Source organism: Ambystoma mexicanum, chromosome 13 (genome assembly GCF_040938575.1).
Source record: "Ambystoma mexicanum isolate Mex_15411 chromosome 13, UKY_AmexF1_1, whole genome shotgun sequence".
Classification (NCBI taxonomy): domain Eukaryota; kingdom Metazoa; phylum Chordata; class Amphibia; order Caudata; family Ambystomatidae; genus Ambystoma; species Ambystoma mexicanum.
The window spans coordinates 837,581,587-837,603,026 of record NC_090938.1 but is presented as its reverse complement, the minus strand read 5'-3'; the positions used below and the strand labels follow the sequence as shown (position 1 = coordinate 837,603,026).

General features: G+C 48.2%; 1 protein-coding gene across 1 annotated transcript in view; it reads left to right on the top strand.

Moving 5' to 3' along the window:
- The first annotated feature begins 219 nt into the window (after nt 1-219).
- GNL1 (G protein nucleolar 1 (putative)) overlaps nt 220-21,440 on the top strand; it is a 260,630-nt gene continuing 239,409 nt past the window's right edge. Inside the window, exon 1 of the mRNA XM_069635347.1 lies at nt 220-546. Coding sequence (XP_069491448.1) covers nt 474-546 — 73 coding nt within the window. The 5' untranslated portion in view covers nt 220-473. The remainder of the gene's footprint in view (nt 547-21,440) is intronic.

Genomic DNA, 21,440 nt, shown 5'->3' with positions numbered 1-21,440 from the left:
TGCTTGTTTTTGTCGGAGCCGGCAGCCTGCGATGCATTCTGCTTAAGCTGGTAAGGGCATCATACGCAGACCCACCTCTTTTCTGAATGGACTTCCCTCAACCAATACCCGAGCACTTACGGTCTAAAGCTACTTATTTCTCCGCCAATCGTTTTGTGTGTGTCGTCCAAATCTTCTAGGGTTGAGGCATGAAACGCATAGAGTCAGGAATCGCTTCTGAAAACGAGGCTTGAGTGACTGCCGCGGCCACGATTGGTTGAAGTAGCTACCGAGCGGCTGGCTGCTCGGTGTGGATACGCTTAGTGATTGGTCGAGGGCGCTGGCACGGCAGGCTGCGCGCCTTCCGATTGGCTGCGCACTTGCGGTTGAGTGGGAGCTTGTTCTCAAGGCCCGCGTTGGGCTCGGAGCAGCAGCAGGAGCTGCGGCGCAGGGAGACGAGTAGCGGCCGGGTGCGACCCGCGCAGGCGGCAGCGATGCCGCGCAAGAAGCCTTTCAGTGTCAAGCAGAAGAAGAAGCAGCTGCAGGATAAGAGGGAGCGCAAGAGGGGTGAGTTCCCGACCAATGACAAAGCAGCGACATCTGCCAATGACAGCAGCACACCCTCTAAATGTGTATGGGCCAATCAGAATGCAGCAGCCCCACCCCCTCCCATGCAGCCTGGTGGGAAGACAGGGTGCAGGACATCACACAACAGCAGCCCCAGGTGCATGACATGGACCACATCTGCTCAGAGAGCAGCATTCATTTTACATAAATCCATGACAGCATCCCCCAGTGCAGGCCCACCACCTGACAGCATCCCCCAGTGCAGGCTCACCACATGACAGCATCCCCACCCCATGACAGCATCCCCCAGCGCAGGCCCACCACATGACAGCATCCCCCAGTGCAGGCCCACCACATGACAGCATCCCCCAGTGCAGGCCCACCACATGACAGCATCCCCCAGTGCAGGCCCACCCCATGACAGCATCCCCCAGTGCAGGCCCACCCCATGACAGCATCCCCCAGCGCAGGCCCACCACATGACAGCATCCCCCAGTGCAGGCCCACCCCATGACAGCATCCCCCCAGTGCAGGCCCACCCCATGACAGCATCCCCCCAGTGCAGGCCCACCACATGACAGCATCCCCCAGTGCAGGCCCACCCCATGACAGCATCCCCCAGTGCAGGCCCACCCCATGACAGCATCCCCCAGTGCAGGCCCACCACATGACAGCATCCCCCAGTGCAGGCCCACCACATGACAGCATCCCCCAGTGCAGGCCCACCACCTGACAGCATCCCCCAGTGCAGGCTCACCACATGACAGCATCCCCCACCCCATGACAGCATCCCCCAGTGCAGGCTCACCACATGACAGCATCCCCACCCCATGACAGCATCCCCTAGCGCAGGCTCACCACATGACAGCATCCACACCCCATGACAGCATCCCCCAGTACAGGCCCACCACATGACAGCACCCCCCAGTGCAGGCCCACCACATGACAGCATCCCCCAGTGCAGGCTCACCACCTGACAGCATCCCCCAGTGCAGGCCCACCACATGACAGCATCCCCCAGTGCAGGCTCACCACCTGACAGCATCCACACCCCATGACAGCATCCCCCAGTACAGGCCCACCACATGACAGCACCCCCCCAGTGCAGGCCCACCACATGACAGCATCCCCCAGTGCAGGCTCACCACCTGACAGCATCCCCCAGTGCAGGCTCACCACCTGACAGCATCCCCCAGTGCAGGCTCACCACCTGACAGCATCCCCCAGTGCAGGCCCACCACCTGACAGCATCCCCCAGCGCAGGCCCACCACATGACAGCACCCCCCCAGTGCAGACTCACCACCTGACAGCATCCCCCAGTGCAGGCCCACCACCTGACAGCATCCCCCAGCGCAGGCCCACCACATGACAGCATCCCCCAGTGCAGGCCCACCACAGGACAGCATCCCCACCCCATGACGGCATCCCCCAGTGCAGGCTCACCACATGACAGCATCCCCACCCCATGACAGCATCCCCCAGCGCAGGCCCACCCCATGACAGCATCCCCTCCCAATGCAGGCCCACCACCTGACAGCATCCCCTCCCAATGCAGGCCCACCACCTGACAGCATCCCCCAGCGCAGGCCCACCACATGACAGCATCCCCCAGCGCAGGCCCACCACCTGACAGCATCCCCCAGCGCAGGCCCACCACCTGACAGCATCCCCCAGCGCAGGCCCACCACCTGACAGCATCCCCCAGCGCAGGCCCACCACATGACAGCATCCCCCAGCGCAGGCCCACCACCTGACAGCATCCCCCCAGCGCAGGCCCACCACCTGACAGCATCCCCCCAGCGCAGGCCCACCACCTGACAGCATCCCCCCAGCGCAGGCCCACCACCTGACAGCATCCCCCCAGCGCAGGCCCACCACCTGACAGCATCCCCCCAGCGCAGGCCCACCACCTGACAGCATCCCCCCAGCGCAGGCCCACCACCTGACAGCATCCCCCCAGCGCAGGCCCACCACCTGACAGCATCCCCCCAGCGCAGGCCCACCACCTGACAGCATCCCCCCAGCGCAGGCCCACCACCTGACAGCATCCCCCCAGCGCAGGCCCACCACATGACAGCATCCCCGAGCGCAGGCCCACCACCTGACAGCATCCCCCCAGCGCAGGCCCACCACCTGACAGCATCCCCCCAATGCAGACCCATCACAGGACAGCATTCCAATAGCCAAGTTCTGCCCCAAATGTAACACAAAGTTCTTTTCACTCCATAAGTCTTTCAATTGGCACTTGGATTGTCTTATTGCTAAACAGGATGTATCGCTCTTCAAAATAATTGTCAAAGTGCCACATTTGGTCTTCACACTTCCAGTCAATATTTATCATCTTTTTGAAGAACAGCCACTTTCACATTATTCTTCATAAAGAATAAAGGTTTTGTCAGGATGATTTTTCCACAGTTCATCATAACACATTAATGGACTTGCCACTTTCTTGTCTCTACAACCATGTACCACATTGCAGTACTTCAGTTCTCTTCGTCCTGGTCCACTAACCTGCCAGGACTAACCATTAATAGTCCCTTTCCTGGTATAAGAGCCTGCCAGGCTAAAACTCCTACTTTGTAAGTACTTTGTGGTGAGGCCGCTTTAAGCTTGCCACACTTCAATCTTCAATGGGGGGAAAGGTAGATCAGTAAGTCACAAAACATTGACAATGTCTCTCAGTCTGGTTCATTTGCCCCAGGCAATGCCGATTTATATTCCTCTCCCCCTTGATAATTGTGATAAATCTGCCATCTTTGTTTTACCTTAATTGTCTTTCTTTGGCAATAGTGGTTATAATTTCCTTTTACAAGCGATCTTTCTTTTAAACCACATTCACGGGGGTCGAATGTGCATTAGATAAGCTGGAGCTAAAAGCAGCTCCTGGGTATCCGGTGTTAACCAGTGAGCAGAAGCTACCACTAGGGAACCAGGAGCTAGTACACACCGTTCAGAAAATCTAACTTCAGCATACTATGCAAACATAACATTCTGCTTATTTGTTATGGCCCCTTATGCTTTACATTTTTTTAGATTGTCCCAAATGCACAGTTAAATTCATATAGGTGCATTTGTTTGGCATCAGTCGGTCTGGGGAGCCAAAAGTAGCTCCTGGCAGCTGTTGGTGCCATGCTAACCAGGCTCATCTTGGCAACAAGCAGGAGCTAAATAGCTCACAGCTCTCAATTTCGAACCCTGCTTTCACTTTGAATATTCCCTTTTGGCTTTGGAAAATGTGGTTACAATATTCTTTGACACTTTGGTCAAATGTTCTCCCCTTTTTGTCTTTGACAGTGGTGTTTACAATGTTCCTCAACTAGGTCTCCTTAATATAAGAGTTGCGCCCACTTGTCTTGGATTCAATAATTCGGTATTCAAAAAAATCTGGAGTCAATGGACTGTTTTGTAGCACCCTGTGGTTACCTGATAACTGCCAATTCACTGGTCTTTCCGTGCGCCTCCAACATACTCGCTGCTCCTTCTTCCTTTGTCAAGTTCCCACAGGCATCTCAACGCTCCATTAATGTTTCACTTGCTCGCACCTCCTGTAGCTGGAGCGTTCTCTGCTCGCACTCCGGTGAACGCCACACATCAGAGTCGCACGCAGGACCTGGAGAGTTCCTCACTCCCTCGGGATAGCCAGTCTTCGTACCACTTCCCACTGGACGTCCTCTGCATTCCACAGGGCTTCGACCTCTGCTACTTCCACGACACAGCGTCCCGCTTCTACAACAGCTGCGGCTCTGTCTCGTGCCTCCTGTCTCTGCTGCTCCCACTGCTTCTCCTTAATGCCCTGCACCTGAGGGGGTTTTAAATAATGAAAAGTCCTTCTCATGTTCATAAGAACCACTAGACTGCACACCATATTTCTGCACCTCAAAGTCCCCCTTCCTTGTCCCAGTACCTAAAGCATTATGGGACTGTAAGTCCCCAATGTTCTTGTTCCTTTTAACACTTTAATTCAGTTTAATGATTTATAAAATGTACCTTTTTAGAAGATGTTTCATAGGAATGAATGGTTGACTCTTAGTTGAATTATACCTTCCTATCAGAAGGGTTGATACTGGTTCCCTGATTCTTACATGTATCGTTCCATGTTGACCATCAGGGTTTTCAGAACTGACCATTTGGGTCATTTTGTGAAGGGAAACTTTACTCTGACAACAAGCCATTAGGTAGTCTGGTTTCCTGGACATCTCCCCCTCAGAAGAGGATGAATACTTCATGTTTGTTAAGTCATCCTATTCCCTTAGTGGCTTTCTCCTCCCAGGCGATCGAACCGACTAATACCACCAGCGGTTGCCTTCCGCTGGCCACCTGGGAGGAGACTTTAGGCAGGGATTCTGTGAGGTCTCGGCGGGTTCATCACACTGTCCTTACGAAGTATAAACATCTGCTGTATTTTCCCTTCCTATTCACCTGACTCGAATGCCAAACTTCAGACCTCTCTCTGTAAACCATGAGAGGACATCTCTTTTCTTGTGTTCTGCTTCTTGTAGCAAAGTCAAAATGGTCCAACTAGTGTAAGCTTGATGAAACCTTCATTGGGGCTACAAATTGAAACACCCACACTAACTTTTATGAGTTTATTCACTCGCCTGTTCATCTTTCGACTCAAAAGCACATATGGACACTCTCCAAAACAACAGTGCTAAGCTTTACGAGTTTAGTTTTTCGCGCACTCGCCCAGTCTCCTTCCGACTCAATATCGCATACGGATGCTCTCCACATTACCGCGTCACACACTCCTCAAGTTCTATGCATCACAGTAACGCACGCAAACGGGTCCTTTCCTTTGAAGGCATCCTGTTTGCACACAATAACAGTTAGGAATAGTGAGCCCTTACCTCTCTAATATTCTGGAGCACCTTGTTTATTCTCAACTCGGAACCGGTCTAAATCTGTCCAATCGTTCTGTTTTATCTTTGTACATCCTCTTTCTCTTCTGCGATTCTTGATTTTGGTTTCCAGGTACATTGATATGCTGACGATACTCAGATCTTTCTTTCTGTCCTTCGTTATAATGATTCAGTTCAGACTCCTTTCTTCGTGCCTCGCAGCTATCAAATCATGGATGTCTTCTTGGTTTCTCTGTCTCGAACCCATACAAACAGAAATCTTGTTCTCCTTGCTAATTCATATTCATCTTTCTCCCCATAAAAAGAAAGAGCAGTTTCAATAGAAAAGCCATAGCAGAAGCCAGATTGATCAGAAGGAAGAGGATTGTGTAGATTAAGACAGGAGCCGAGTTAAGAATAAACAAGGTGCTCCAGAAAATTAGAGGGTGAAGGGCTCAGCAGGATGGAGAGACGTTATGCATACAAAAAGACGTGTTCCTCCTAAACTCAGAGGCTCGAGGGTCATGCGTCAGGGGCACAGCACATTTCTGGGCAGCTACTCAAAGAGTCTGTTGAACATAAGCAGGATTGCCAAGTAAGCTGTCCCTACTATCTTGGTAAAATGCTACAAATTTCATGTACGTTGACCTTCGTGATGACCCCTGGCTTCCTCGGCCTGAAAGGAGGACATCTATGTTCCGAGGTCTACTAAAGGGTGATGGGGCAGGGGGGATATGGGGGGGGGGGGGTGTGTGCATCTGCATGCTACCATGGGCTGTGTTATGGAGTCCTAGATCCTTTCCATTGTGAGCTTTGGTATGACTCAAAAGTAAGTAATCAAATGAGAAGAGTGACACGGAGCCAATGTTCCTTTACTTATCAGTAACCTTCCTTACTCCTAGCCCTACTCTTCCTTATCACAGCACTTGCATCCCACCCTCGGTTGATGTATGGGTTATTTCACTACCAGTACCATGGCTCGAGCCGCCTTGAGTTCGAATTAAGGGCCCTCCCACTCTCCCTCCTGTGCGCACCCCAGTAAAATAAATCCTGGTGTGAGTGCCCCTCTGAATCTTCCTATCTGCAGCAGCGACTCTTCCACTGTTTTCCAGAGCAACTCCAGTTTAGGACAAGTTGCCATAATATGCGGTATCGAGCCCTCCTAACCTCACCTCCTCCAGCACCGCTTAGCAACTCCTGGTTTAATCGTCCGTAGCTTCATGGGGGTGAGGTGCCATCTTTGGAGAATTTTGCATTGAAATTCTTTGTTGTCTGGAAATTGACCCTTTCCACGCATTGTAGTATATCCCTTCCCATTCTTCCGGCATCAAGATCATAATCTTGAGTTTATTTTTTACTCTTCCTTTTTGCTGCAATCTCAGATTCTCTGTTGTACAATCATGTCACATTAATCTTAATATTAAAAAGATCTGGCATTAACCTTTGCTTCTACTAAAATTCTCCTCCAAAGAATTTTTATCTTGTCTTAACTGCTGGTTTTCTACCCCACCACCCTGCCTTTCCCAACTATGCTTCCACAGCGCCATTCAATTCTTTATTTTGCAGTTTGTGCTTTGCTTTGTTTACCTTTTGGTCAGTTCGAATTTTTCCTTATCTGGCTCGCCTCCATTGGCTTCCAATCAAACAACGATTTGAGTCTCATTTTTTGTGTTTAGTCTTAGTGTATTCCTACTTTGGCACCGCCAAACCTAGGCTCCTTGATTTCTTTTTATCATCATACTACCTACCTCCCGAGTCTCAATTTCTTCTTTCTGTTCTGCGTCCACCTCTGTACGTCTTCCCAGTTCTATTCCTTTCAACGTCTTGCACCATTTCTTTGGAATGCTCTCCCTCTACAGTTCCGATCCTGTTCTACTCTTTCTCAGTTTAAAAACACCTGACACTCCATCTTTTACAGTATGTTTTGAGGTATCGGTGGTCAGGCTCGGACACAAGGGTGGCATGTTTTGGGTTGTAGACTTTTATTGATCATGAAAGGTTGGTGGGGGGGGAGGCGTCTCTAGCCCTAAACCAAAGAGGGGGTTCCCTTGCTCAAAAGAGTGAGGATGTCCAAAGGTATAAAGTCTGTCCCAGTCAAGTCCCCCAAAACCTATCTCTGTCCCTCACACTGACACAATGGTGATCTCGCTCTAAAGAAAATGGTGTTCATCAAGGCAACATAAATGTTCTCAACCAGTCGGGCTCCAAAGGATTCAAAACCAGGTTCAATAAAAATCATGTTCCAACTTTAGGGGGTTGCTTCTTTTCCATAGGCTTAAAAAGGTCAAAAGTATTTTTGTAAAACACAAAGGATGTTCCAGAAGTACCACAACAGGTTTCTCAGTTGCAGGGTCATGAACCCCTTTGGTTCCACCCTTCTATTTGGGTGCGAATCCCAGCCTCGAAATACTTGAGGGATCTTGGTGTACTCTCCTGCCGAGACAGTTATTTCATATATTGCCTTTGTTTCACGTATAGGCCCTCAGCCCCTGCTATTTCCCTGGTCCTTATCCATAAGTGTTTATCCTTGTAACACTTGTGTATAGGCGCGTTATGAATCACAAACACTTTATGAATGTTAGCATGGTAAAGGTCAGGTAACCCACTAACCAATATAAGCTCAAACTCTGCATACTTATTTCACTCAAAAAACTCACCCAACCATCTCTCGCACAACAAGCCGCACACACTTCACAACACTGCAACAACACATAATCCGGAACAACAGTACACGCGGACTGACTCCGATACCCTCACCAAAGCTCAGCACCCGGTGTATACCGAGTTGAAGCTGCCAACAGAACACCACTGCTCTCACTATCCTACTCCCTTCTTCACCTTACTAACCCATCCCACCTTTATCGTTTACAGATCCGCCTGAGCGCCTGGGGACCAATTCCGTTGGTGACGGTGCGCGGTACAAATACCTTTAACATTTAACATAAATGCCATATCATATCTCTCCTTTGGGTGCAGGTCTGTGAAGGCATCATGAAGTAGACAAAGACAACTGAATAGAGATTTGGGATATAAACTTTTATTACCTAAAAAAGGAGGGTTGGGAAAGAAGGCCTATCTTGCCCTATGCTAAGGTGGGATATCCTTACCTAAATAAAACAAATGATAGTCTATGTCAGGAAGTCCAAAGCAAATGTCTGTCTCCAAAACCTATAACTGCCCTCACATCTAATTGTATACAATGTGTAGGGATGTCCGCATCAGATGAGTTCAAATAAAAGTTCAGAGCTTCTTCCAGCTCTTGGGTGGAAAAGAGGTTTCCCTTCCCCTTGGTTGAAACAGTTCACGTTAAAAAAGAGGGGTTTCGTTCACCCAAGCTTTCGAGTCTCTCAATGTTCCAAAATAACACAATTCCTTGGGATACTTTCCAGCTCTTCGGGTTTAGTTACCTTTCACCAATTTAGAAAGTTGAATTCCTCAATTTCAGTTCAGACAGTTTGCCTTTATTCAATCAGAAAGTGGCTTTTCGTCAGGTGGGTGTATTTGGTCTAGATGCATTTGCCGGACCACACGGTCCACCCATTACAGGTCACGCAACCAACACACCTTACTTGGATCTGCTTCATAGGTATCTTGCCACAGTTTCAGCTTCACCCGGAGGTTTGACTCATTGGCCCTCATTACAACCGAGGCGTTAAGGGGTTAACGGCGCCGTAAAAGGTGGCGGCGCCGTTAAACCCTTAACGCCTGTTTACGAGGTCCCTTAGCAGGCGTTAAAAAACCAACCCGCAAAGGGACCTTGGTGCTAAGTACGGTGCCGCAATTTGCGACACCGTACTTAGCGCCTTCCCCATTCCCATTGAGCCCTATGGGGCAAAAATGGGAATGGGGAAGGGCCATGGTGGTATGGGGAATTACTGCCCCGCCAACCTCGGAATGGGGCGGTAATTCCCCATTCCGCCATGGCGGAATCGGTAAGTTACCGGCATGGTCCAACGCCTGGGTCGTAATGAGGGCCATTATCCTTTCAAGTGCCCTTGAAGCTTTCCAATTGCTTGTTTTTGTCACCATTCACTTGTTTATTTGAGTAGTAATCATGTGATTCAGTTAGTGTCATGTTCATGAAGTCGGGGGCACGGGCATGCAGGGGTTGCATGCACAGGAGACCGGGTGGACACTGTCCTGGCGCCTTTGGCACAAGGCTCGTGAAGAAAACTAAACAAGAACATCCATTTAACACCAAAAAGCTTTTATTATGGACATAGCACTTCAGATGCATTAACCTTGAACATTCCATCCATTAAGTAGCCCCAAGTGTATTCTTGGGTGTGGCTGCTAAAGGATTGCCTTCGCACCTGCTCACTCCTAATGGGCATGCCCATGATCTCAGCTATATAAGCTGCCCCGATACTCAAGACGGACGCTTCGTGTTATTGTGCACTTGCAAGCAGCATAACGTTCACCTTCGCCTGAGGTCAGACTTACCTTTGAAGATCCTGCTTCCTGGACATCCTGCTTCCTGCCAGCATACTTACCAATTGGAGGAAGCTGTTCTTACCTGTGCATCTCTTCGGCGAACCAAGTATTCATCTTTACACTTTCCCGAAGACTGAAATCTTCATCTTGGCACCGCGCACAACACGCTCCATCGTCTACAGCAGCGCCTGCAAGGAAAATCAGAAGACAAGGTTAGACATCGAAAAAAGTCAGTTTAAGGTTGCGCTTTGCCATACTTCGCGCTTATCCTTAAACCATCACATACCTGCTGTCGAACATTGTGGTAGCATTCATTTTCCATCCGGCCCTGTTTCGCGTCTCACAGCTGCATTGAGGCCGCATTTCCATCTAAGGGAAGAAAAAAGAAGAGAGACTTTATTGCGGGCATAAATGGGAGCAACATATAAAGACATTAAACAGAACGAACAGCATCACAAGAGCTCAAGAAAGACTTAGGAGAAGCATGGTCGCAGCTGGACTGGACTAATCCTTATCAGGGATCAGTGAAGGAACTAGATCCCATTCGACGCGCCATTGCCAGAAGTAGCAGGACAGAGAGCTTATATTCCATATTTCACAGGTGAGCTTTATGGGCTGGCGTATGCTCACAGAAACCGTACTTTGGGGTGAAGGGTTCGAGAGGTACAACAATCACAGATTGGCGCACTCGCACACTGTTATCTCCACGCAGGAGCAGTATCACAACGTACTACCGCTCACAGCTTTTCGCGTATATTGTGCACGCGACAAATACATTGAAGTGCTCTCTTTTCACATATCCAAGGACGCATCTGCTTGTCATAGGTTAAGCAGGGAGGTGGGTCTGTTTCAATCCTAGGGCTTACCTGCAAAGTCCTGTGACCCTCACTAGTTATATATTCAGTTGTCATGCATTTACTAATGACTGGGGTATCTATCCCGTTGTTGCTCTGTGTTCCTTTTAATGTATTAGTCCACAATACTTTCTGACCCTTACTCAGTCCTTTCTGTGCTTCACCCGGCTTCCCAGACCTCCTGTCAATTCCTGCCAGCCTGCGTATCTTTGACTTCACTTCACATGTTCTGGCTGGTGGGATTCTGTCTCGAGGCTCCAGGAGCTCTTGCGCTTGTTCTCGGTTCAGTTGTTCGTCTGCAGCATCCCGTGTCCTCCTCGCGGTCTGCTCTCGCCTCGGCATTGCTTTGGACACAATAAGTTGCTTGCACGTCTAGTCAGTAAGTGAGCTTCAGAGTAGCTTTCCCCCAGGCTACGTTTGTTCTCTCTCCTTCCCTGTCTGACAGCGTCTTGTCTCCGTGTCGGTCTTGCGTTTCCGTGCACTGCTTTCCAACTGACAGCGTCACCGCTACCCAGAGGGATTCTCCTGGCTCTCAGCTCTGCTACATTTAAACTCCTGTCTTGGGAAAGGGAGTTGTTCTGAACCAATCTGATTTGTTGAAGGACTAGACTGCTCACTTCGGTTTACCCGAGTGATGTTCATCCTCGCAGGGCTCTTCCTCTTCTCAGTACATGGTTTCAAATGTAATAAGTAAATGTCAATGTTGGTTAGCCCCTTACTCTGCATAAATAAACTAGTTGGATTGGTTTCACAATATAACATATTGCTCCTATTAGGGCAGATGGGAGGGGACTTTAACTCCTGAAAAGGGGTTGAAGGACTTCCAGCTGGGTTATACTCTCATAAGGGCATCACAGAGAGACCAACAGCTCCACACTGAATCCATTTGACCCAAGAGAAGGTCTTGAATGCAATTACCAGACCTGTTCCACTGTTTATTGCCAAAGGACACCAATGTCTTGACTGAATGATATGGGAAGCTGAGGAATAGAGCTGGTGGCTGATGACATGATCTCTGCTGAGGAATCCCTGATGGACTGAAGGATCTGGGAAGCTGAGGAGTAGAGCTGGTGACTGATGACATGACCTCTGCTGAGGAATCCCTGATGGACTGAAGTATGTGGGAAGCTGAGGAATAGAGCTGGTGGCTGATGACATGACCTCTGCTGAGGCATCCCTGATGGACGGAAGGATGTGGGAAGCTGAGGAATAGAGCTGGTGACTGATGACATGATAGTTGGACATCCATCGATCCTCCCTGTCAAAGAATTGGAATGGAATTTTGGAGAACATCATTAATATGAGGAGCCAACAGATGCTGCAAATGGAACCCAGACCCGACCACACTGAGAAAACACTGTTTGAAATATCTACTCTAAAGGGAGTAGAAATAGAGCTGCTTGGTAGATCCACCAAGGCAGTATTCACACATCATGCACGTGGCCTGATCTTCAAGGGATCTGGAATCTCCCTGCCCTGTGAGTCCTCTGTAAGGCCAGGTGTGTTTGAGGCTGAGCTCCAGTGCTCCGTTGCCCATCAATGCCTTGCGTGGTTGTGATACTGCCTGTTTAAACTATTATTAAACCTAGAATCACGTGGGCTCTGTTGACCAAATGTGACCTGTTGGAGGTGCAAAGAATTGCAGCTGGATCCCACATCATTTAATGACATGCCGATCCAAGGATGCCCTCCTATACAATTCCACAGGTGACTTGTGAATTGGCAATGGGCAGTGCAAGGGGTCCTTCAGATTTTCCTGTTGTAGCCATGTTGTCATTTTTAGGAGGTTTTGGTCGTAAGCCATACAGACTGGCTTGAGCTTATGAGGTAGATAGTCCTGGAAGCTTTCCATGTTTACAGGTTCCAGTTACTCTTAAAATATGTACTTGAGAGACCATACACAGCGAGGCTTGCAAAATCTCCTCGTCCACTCACAAAGGCGGTGAGATTTTATGAAGGGTGAGGACACTGCACATTGACCTCGCCCCTCATCGCAAGTACATGGATGTAGGAACGTTTAATTTGCTATTTACTGCAAAGAAACGTTCTTTTTAGTGTATAGCTAATACATGTTCCACCGTGCGCGGCTGGCTACTGAAAGCCAGTTTTTAATTAAAAAAAAACATTTCTTATTTTATAACAACACACCAAACATTACAAAAGATTAGGACTTCCGTGCTTAGGTTTAACAATATAACATTACAGAATACGCTTTTCTGTCCTACTCACTCCCGCCCCATTAACTCGAGCCACTGTATCCGTGTCATCAGCCTGTTCTCCTTCAGGCGGGTCTATTGTCATTATCTTTTCCGTGTCATCATCACTGTGATCGGTATGGGAGGGGCCCGCCATAGTGGCCACCAGTTGCCTCCATTCGATTAGGGGTCCCACCTCCTCCTCTCCTCCCCTTCTGACCGATTCGAACCAAGCAGCTGTTTCTGCCTCCGCCCACTTCATGAGGTCAGCCCCCACAACTCTATCCTAGGCCTATGGGCTGCCTTACAGCACTTTGCAATCCTCCGTTTGGCCAGGATGTAGGCCAGGTCTTTCATTTTACTAATGTGCCTCAGATTTCGTGGTCTAGGAAAGCCCCCCCCCCCCAATCATGCATGCCCAGGCCGACTGCGCCTCCAGCGTAATACCTTTTCCTGACAATCGTATCTTTAGTTCTGACCAAAACCTCCCCACCTCCGGGCAAGCCCAGAACATGTGTAACATCCCAGCTTCCTCCTCCCCACACCTGGGGCATCTCTGAGTTGACTGTACACCAAACCTGGCAATCTTTGGGGTCAGGTATGCTCTATGTGTGACATATAGTTGGATCTGTTGGAGTCTAGCGTTCCGGGACACTTTCTTATATCTTTGGGCTCTGTGCCATAGCCCATCTGACATGGGTTCTCCCACCTCTTCTTCCCAGACTTGTCTCAGTTGGAGCAATTTCTTCCCCACCTTGGACCCCAGTATCTCATATATGCGGGATATCTCATGCTCACCCTCCGAGATGTCATATATCGTCTCAAAGGTGGCATCAGGTTCCTCTGCGAGCACTGCCGTCGGCCACTTTTCTCGCACTCGTTTAACGATTCTGGAGTAGGTAATGTGTTGCCCTTTATGCACCCCGGTCTCCTCCGTTAATTCCTTGAATTCCAGTGCCTCCCCCTCCTGCCATATATCTCCCAGGGTAGCCAGGCCCATCGGTTCCCAGTATCTGCAGACCCCTTTTATCAGTTGGGGGGTCTTCTCTGCATAGCGCCGCCAGCGGCACCTGCATAGAGAACGGAGCTGGGTGTCCCACCATCTGCCATGCCCTGTGCCACACCTCCCAGCCAAGCACCAACAGCCCGCCATCTCTAGGACCCTTGGCTTTGATAACCACACTACCTCTCTAAGGAAGTAGGGAGCAGGTTCCATGCACAACAGCCTGGTTTCGGCCGTTTCTTCTTCCGACAGCCACCTAGCCACATATTGCAGTTGTCCCGCCAAATAATATAACTTGAAATTCGGCAGGTTTATACCCTTCCCCCCCGCACCTCCCTGTCGCATGAATTCTGTAATTTCCAGAGAGCCACCCTGTTCCTGGAGTTGTGCCATATAAAGCCCCTGCACAAACTATGGAGACTAGTGAAGAAGCGCCTAGGCATCACATATGGGATATTTACGAAGAAATGTAACAGTCTGGGCAGGACTACCATCTTAATCACAGCAGCTCTCCCCATCATGGCAAGGGGTAGTCTGGACCAGCATCCCATGTTATTTTTAATGCTTTCAACTGCTTTTGCTTTTTTGTTGTGGTGTTTGTGTTCCTCTCCTGTTGTGTGGTATGTGCCAATTCCAAGATATCGGAACGTCTCGGTACGCCAGGATATTGGCTATACCGGTAAACTCCTTGGTGAGGCACGTCTGTATCTCCCCTGGGGGAACATGCAAGATTTCTTGGGGTTTACTGCTATGCTGGAGAGGGTAGCATATCGTTCCATCACTTCCAGGATGTACTGTATATTCTCCCCTGGGACGCGCAGATACAAGAGTATACCGTCAGCATATAATGAGATGAGATGCGGACCACTTGCCGTACGGATCCCTATCTCCCCATATTGTTGTCTAAGACAGACAGACAGTCAATGGTTCCAGCGCTAGTATATAGAACATGGGCGACCATGGGCAGCCCTGTCTAGTGCCCCTGCTAAGTTGCCATTTGTTTGAGATAATGGCATCCCTTTTAACCCTTGCAATTGGGGAGCTGTATAACATTTTGACCCACCTGAGATACCCCGGCCCCATTCCGTAGCCTCTCAATACTGGGAGCCAGTTTGGCGCCAAATATTCTATTAGTTAATGGTGACGTGCACCATTTAGTAAAAAGTGGAATTGTTTAAATCCATTTTTGGAGGGGCGAGATTAATTTATTGGGGCGAGTAGGTAAAGTAACAAGCCCTGTAGGGTTGGTGAAATAAGAATTTGCAAGGCCTGCACCGCCATCCCAATGCATGCTAACTCCTGCCCCCTGCTGATACATTCAGAGCAGTCTCGCACTGGGCATTCTTCAGCCTTCTACTGAGCTGTCATAGACTTGCACCAGCATTTTTCTCAGCATTGGAAGGTGGCCAGCAGGCCAAGTTAACATTCAGCCAAGTTACGTTGTCGTCTTTCTTTGCAGACAAACACATCCACAGCATCTTCCTACACACCTTGCAATTGGTCAAACCAACCAACACGCACCCATCATACAACTGGGTGACATCATATCACAAACAAGTACAAACCAAACGTAGCACTAGGCATTCAGGGATGCAATGTGTAGGAAGCCACATGACAGAGCTTTGGCGTGCCGCTCTAGATTGCCTTACACCTAAACAATACAACCAGGAACTGAATGATGTTGCACCCATCCTGCAGTGCGATGCAAGACGAGTCGACAACCTTCCACTATCTAGCAATGAACTAAAAGGCACAACTACACCCCCAGATGGATAACCCACCATACAGCTGTAAATGAGACTTGATGACCCAGTGCCCCTCCCCAGGTTCCCAAAACTCTCTAGATACACACCTACAGGAAAAGCTTCACACAACCATGCTTACAGGCCCCTGTGTACTGGAACATCACCCTCTTTCTGATGCACAGAGACACAGCGTAGTAAGTCACTTGTGCCATCGGACACTAGATCACTCATTTGACACCTGCTGGAGTGGTATATAGCCTAAAATCTCCAACGCAACCTAAAAATCACCAACTCCAGTATTAAATAGCTGTATTTTAAAATGATGAGTTACTGCTTATTTTACACCTTCATATAGTGGTGTTGCATGACAATTTGTAACGTAATTCTGTAGGTTTGCTAATTACTTTGACACTTGTGTAGCGCATCGGATCCTGCATTCTTCTCTTCCCCTCTGGGCTCTCTCCTTGTCAAGGATATGTCTGGATACAGATAACCCTACTCACCAGAAATAAAATGACTGGGGTCTCCTTTCAGAGGGAGACCCTTGCCCCAAGAGCGAAGCCTGCAGAGCAGTTATCAATCTGACAGCCTAGGGGCTCGGGTGAAAAGGCGGAGCAACCAGCAGTGCTAGACAAACCTAATCAGAATTGGTACTGTTCTTTTGTATGAAAGTTTAACAAGAAGGACCAGGACCAGCACCATCTCCTTTGTACCCAACTCCTACCTAATTTCTGATGATAGGTGCTGATGGACCTAATTGGTACCGACTGCTCCTGCCACTGCACCAGACGATGGGGTAGTTCTACAGGCAGCTTTGTCACAGGATTAGAGGGTCCAAAATGCAGATGTTCTTGAAGGGCACCCCTGACCCGAATGGCAAGAGGGCGCAATCTAATGGGCCACACATGTTGGGATAAAAGATATCCAGTTCTTGAAGGAGAACAGTGTCCAAAGTACTTAAGTTCAATCCCGAAAGATCCAGTATTAAAAATAAAAGAAAATACACAAAAAGCCATTAACAAAAATCCCCAAAGTTCTTTAGATGGCAGAGTTGGTCAGAAAATCCGACATGCTGAAAGCAGGAGCTCAATAAAAAATAAGTCTCCCAACCGAAGGAATTCAGAGTTACCAGATGCACAAGCGTCAAGACAGTTCAGGAGAAGCAAGACAATCCAGGTTACACAGAAGCAAGTCGGAATAGCCAGGTAATCGGCGTCACGGCATGCAAGGAGAAGCAAAAGGCAATCCAGAAAACGAAAGTCGGTCGAAAAACAGCGTCAAAACGTAGAACAGGATGTAGGAATGATGCTCACTGCAGGAAACACATTTAAGGACGTCCACAAGGATGGAGTAGAGGGGACTATGGACTAGGAGTCCTCTAGTCACTACGATGAGTAACTTTAATTGATGTGATCTATGAATGAAAGGAGAGGGAGTAGATGTATCCTGTGGCCCAGTACTACTGTTGTGCGCTCGGGGTGGACATGGTAGTAGTTTAGGAAGTCCTGTAGTAATGGTAATTTTTCTTTTCATGCTTGTCACAAAGTAGGGATGTTTTAAAGAAAGTTGGGCGTGATATGATTTAAGAGCATCACCATGCTGCCCCCAAGGGTGAGGCAATTTCCAGCACACAGATCAATGTAACTAGCCCGGTTTTTCTTTTGTAAAACTTTTTCTTGACTGTTACGTCACGGTACATCTCGTGATTTGGTGCACAAATACATACAGTTCATACAAATTCAGATACTAAAACAGTCTGAGCATGGTGTTCCCCCTGTCCGTCTGGGACGAACCTTGTTGTTCAGCAGGTATTGGCGGAATGGGGCCCATATGTCTTTGGGTCTATTTGCAGGCGAGACTAACCTGACGCAACCCTCTTCACATTCATTGACATAAGTCAAGTCTCTTAGCCACACCTCATTGGTTGGGGCAGTCCTAGCCGTCCAATTCCTTAGAATATTACGTTTTGCTACTGCACAGGCCATAGTCTTCGTATCTTAATAGGTACCTTTCCATTATCACCCAGTAGATGTTTGAATGGGGTGGGGGAATGGGGATGTCTAGCATGCCACTTCTTCGAGAACTGGAGAATGGGTGGACAGGCCCAGTACAGGGGGTGAAGTGGAGGTGCTTTAGGAATTTAAATTTTATTAGTCTCAGATTCGCATTGAGGGAGTTGGCAGTAACCGGTCCATTGTGTATCATCTAGTGCCGTACCCAGGTCTGTTTCCCATGTCGATTTCATGTCGTTCTCCGAAGTGGTATGGGACTGTACAGTTTTGTATAACGTAGAGATGCCACCTGTAACCCCATGCAGTGACATAATATTGTTTATGAATGGGTGAGATTCCAGCTCCGAGGGAAAAGAGGGCCACATGGGCCTGAATGCCACGCTCATCCGGTGATACTGCAGTACTTTGATGGGTCCATGTCCCACCTTAGTCTGGACCTCTTATAGCGTCACAAATGAGCCGTTGCGGAACATGTCTCCGATGGGTCCCATGCTCTTTATAGTGTTGGGTCATAGGAGCGGGAGATCCCAGGGTAGTGCCAGAGAGGGGATGTATGGGTCGGAAATTTCCACCCTTTTTAAATATTGTGGGCCAAGCCTTTATTGTACTGACCACAGGGTCTACATCATTGCTCTTGCCATATGCCCTCGTGAATAGTACCGAGCATATATCAGTAGGGGAGACTGCATATCTTTCAACTCATACGTGGGAATAATTCTCGGAGTTAGCAAACCAATATCTCGCAGAGTTGTAATAAAGTTCAAAGTCTGGGGTGGCGAGACCCCCTATGTCGTATCTCTCTGTTAATTTAGACCAGCTCATTCTGTTCGAACCCCCACCCCAGACAAAGGTGGACACCATTGAGCGCAGCTTAGTGAAGAAAGCGTTTCCCGGCCACATTGGTATGTTATTAAAAAGATAAAGCAATTTAGGAACCACTATCATTTTCAATAATGCTATTTGGCCAAAGGTCGAGACCGGTAACTTGTTCCATATTCTTAGTTTCGTTTCTAGTTCTGCAATATATGTCGCATAACTGGTTGAGTACAGGGTATATAATCATATCATCATAAACAAAGAGATAGGACAACAAAATAATCAAATCCAAATGTAATACTGGGAACCTACACGTATTTCTTGCTAGAATTCGCATACACCTACCTTGAAAAAATAGATTGAGTACATATATATAATTTATTATACAAGAATGAAAAAATGAATGAAATGACACACAATCCGCACAACAAATGATCTATAAAGTTACTCAGTTTTCATTAAAAAAAAATTTCAACCAATACATAAACACAATAGCAGCATATCACAATATCATAAAACAAATGTGTTCTTGATAATAGGGCCGAGTGCGATAGTTAATTTCACATCCTTACTGTTCATGGCCTGTAAGAATGTGGTTGTATTTTCTCTTGTTCCCTCCCTTGCCTTGAAGCGCTTTGAAACACATTGTGTATAGGCGGTATATTAATAAACTATCATATCGTACATATTTTCCCGACATGTAACATGTTACAGTTCTTGATTCCTTTATGTGGCTGAACTCTCTTCAGGGGAAACGAACACTTCTTTTCTGTCGTTTTAAAATTCTTTCAATATTGTGCATTAGGGGTCCTAGAAACATCCACCAACGGATGTCTTCAAATCAGCTGTAAGATACAAGAGGCGAAAACGCCTTTCTTCCTGCAGCCAGGTCCTTTATCGCCTGTCCCATTGCTTCTATTGTCAGGGGGAGCTCTAATGACTTGCTGGCCTCCGGTGTAAGTTTGGGGAGAGGGACCGAACTTGATGTATTGGGTAAGGTTGTGTTCTGTTTATACAGAAATGAGTATACATCTAAAATCACTTCATTGATCTTCCGTGCGAGTTTCCCCATTCCTCCTGCATATGCTAGTAATAGGTTGCACATTGCATTCAGATTTAATCAGTTTGGCTAGTAACTTACTCACTTTGTCCCCTTCCCCATACCTCCTGGCCCTCCTAGAAGGGGTGGTAATATATAAAGTCTCTCTGCCAGTTTCCAGGATTCGTCTATTTGCACCTATAATGGAGCGAGCATAGCATCCCCAGGCATCGGGGCATGTGCATTTTCCAAAGACTGTAGTCTGCGTTCAGTCCGTTGTAATTCTGTTCTTAAAGCTTGTAATGAACCATGTGCTAGTGATAATATATTTCCCCGCAGCCATACTGTGGCCATGGGCCCTACGGATCCCTCGTTGCGGGTAAAATATTAGTTAAGGTCTACTCTTAATGGTTCCAGCATTGTGGTGTCCAGTAAAGAGCTGGTGGCATCCTCCATGCTTTCGGGCTGTAGTTTGCGTGGGCCACTTTAATCTCTAATAGCACTGGGGAATGGTCCGATCTAGTGTGTGGGGGAAAATGGTGCAGTCTGTAGTGTATGGGACATATTCAGTTGAAAACCACCAAAAGTCTATATGTGAGCCTGAGTCGTGAACCGAGGAGTGGAAGATGAATTCCTAAGTATGTCATGTCTTGAAGTATAGTGTGTTCAGCCTTGGTATGTGCACGGGAGACCTTGGAGGTTCTGTCCATTAGTGGATTAAGTATGGTGTTGAAGCAGGCGCTAGTACACCTCAGTACATGGTGTGCTGCAGATATGTCTCCCACATGACGGCCATCTTTAAACGTTTCTCAACTATAAACGACCCACTGTGATTTAACTGTGTCCTAATGTTCCTTCATGTTCCCAAATGATGAGCTCATGGCAGTGAGGCGTGGCGCCAGTTTGCCTGAGCAGTAAAACATTGCTTATCTGGGCTACAAACTGGAGATGAATGGCTCCTGACAGTGTCTGTGGTTGTAAAAGCGCCCCTTTTTGTTGCTCTGTTATTCATAAAGGCAGCCCGCCTTCCTGGATGCTGTAAGTCAACCCGGGCATGCGTTTTGGAACTAACTTGGTCTAAACGCCACTCCCAACCTCCAGCTCCTGGAGCACTGTCTACCTCTAGACAGTCTAACCTCCTTTTCCTTTGTCAGAGTCTTGGTGGGTTCAGTATAATCCCCCTCGCCCCTGCCACCACTCCCCAAGAGCCCTTGCAATAATGGTTCTACGCTCACCCTCCCACCAGTCGTTAAGGATTGCATCTGTATAACCGTCCTTAGCACTTAAGGGGTTAAGCACACATCTTGCCCCCTTGCGATCTGGAGTGGTCTCACTTCCCTCTCTGGAGCTCTTGTAGTGTTGAAAGGGAAGTGCTGGAGTCTCTGCTGTGTACAGTTGACACAACCCCAATTCCAGGGCCCTTGTCTCTCTCTCTCTCTCTCTCTCGTCTCTAGAATAAGCACCGTGAGGCATTGTCCTTGTTTGGAGGTCAGCTGCCCTTTCTTGTCCTGGGCACATGCTGTCGGCATCTGCACAGATTTGAGCCAGCTCGGTTTAGTTGGAGAGCTGTGCGGTTCAGCGCTTCTCATTCTGGAATGTGTGACCCTGCAGTGACTAATGCAGCATTCCTGCTGGGCTGTTGGAAGTATTGTTCTCCCACACTGTGACTTTCAAAGACCTTGCATGCATGCTTTTAGGCCCCACAGCGGCTGCTTTTGGAACACTCTTGGCTGTGGGTTGGATGTTTTGCAGGTGTTTGCTCTATTTTGCATTTCCAATGTATATTGCAATAGGCTCACCCTGTCATTGATTCTTGACTGTGTTAGTCTATTTTGAAACAGTTTATTTTCCTTTTTCTGTACCACATTGGCTGTGTACACCGTCCTGCATGCAGCCAGCTCTATACCCATTCATGACTGTGGGTAGGATGATTTGTTCTAGGCAGCTTTGCCAGTGT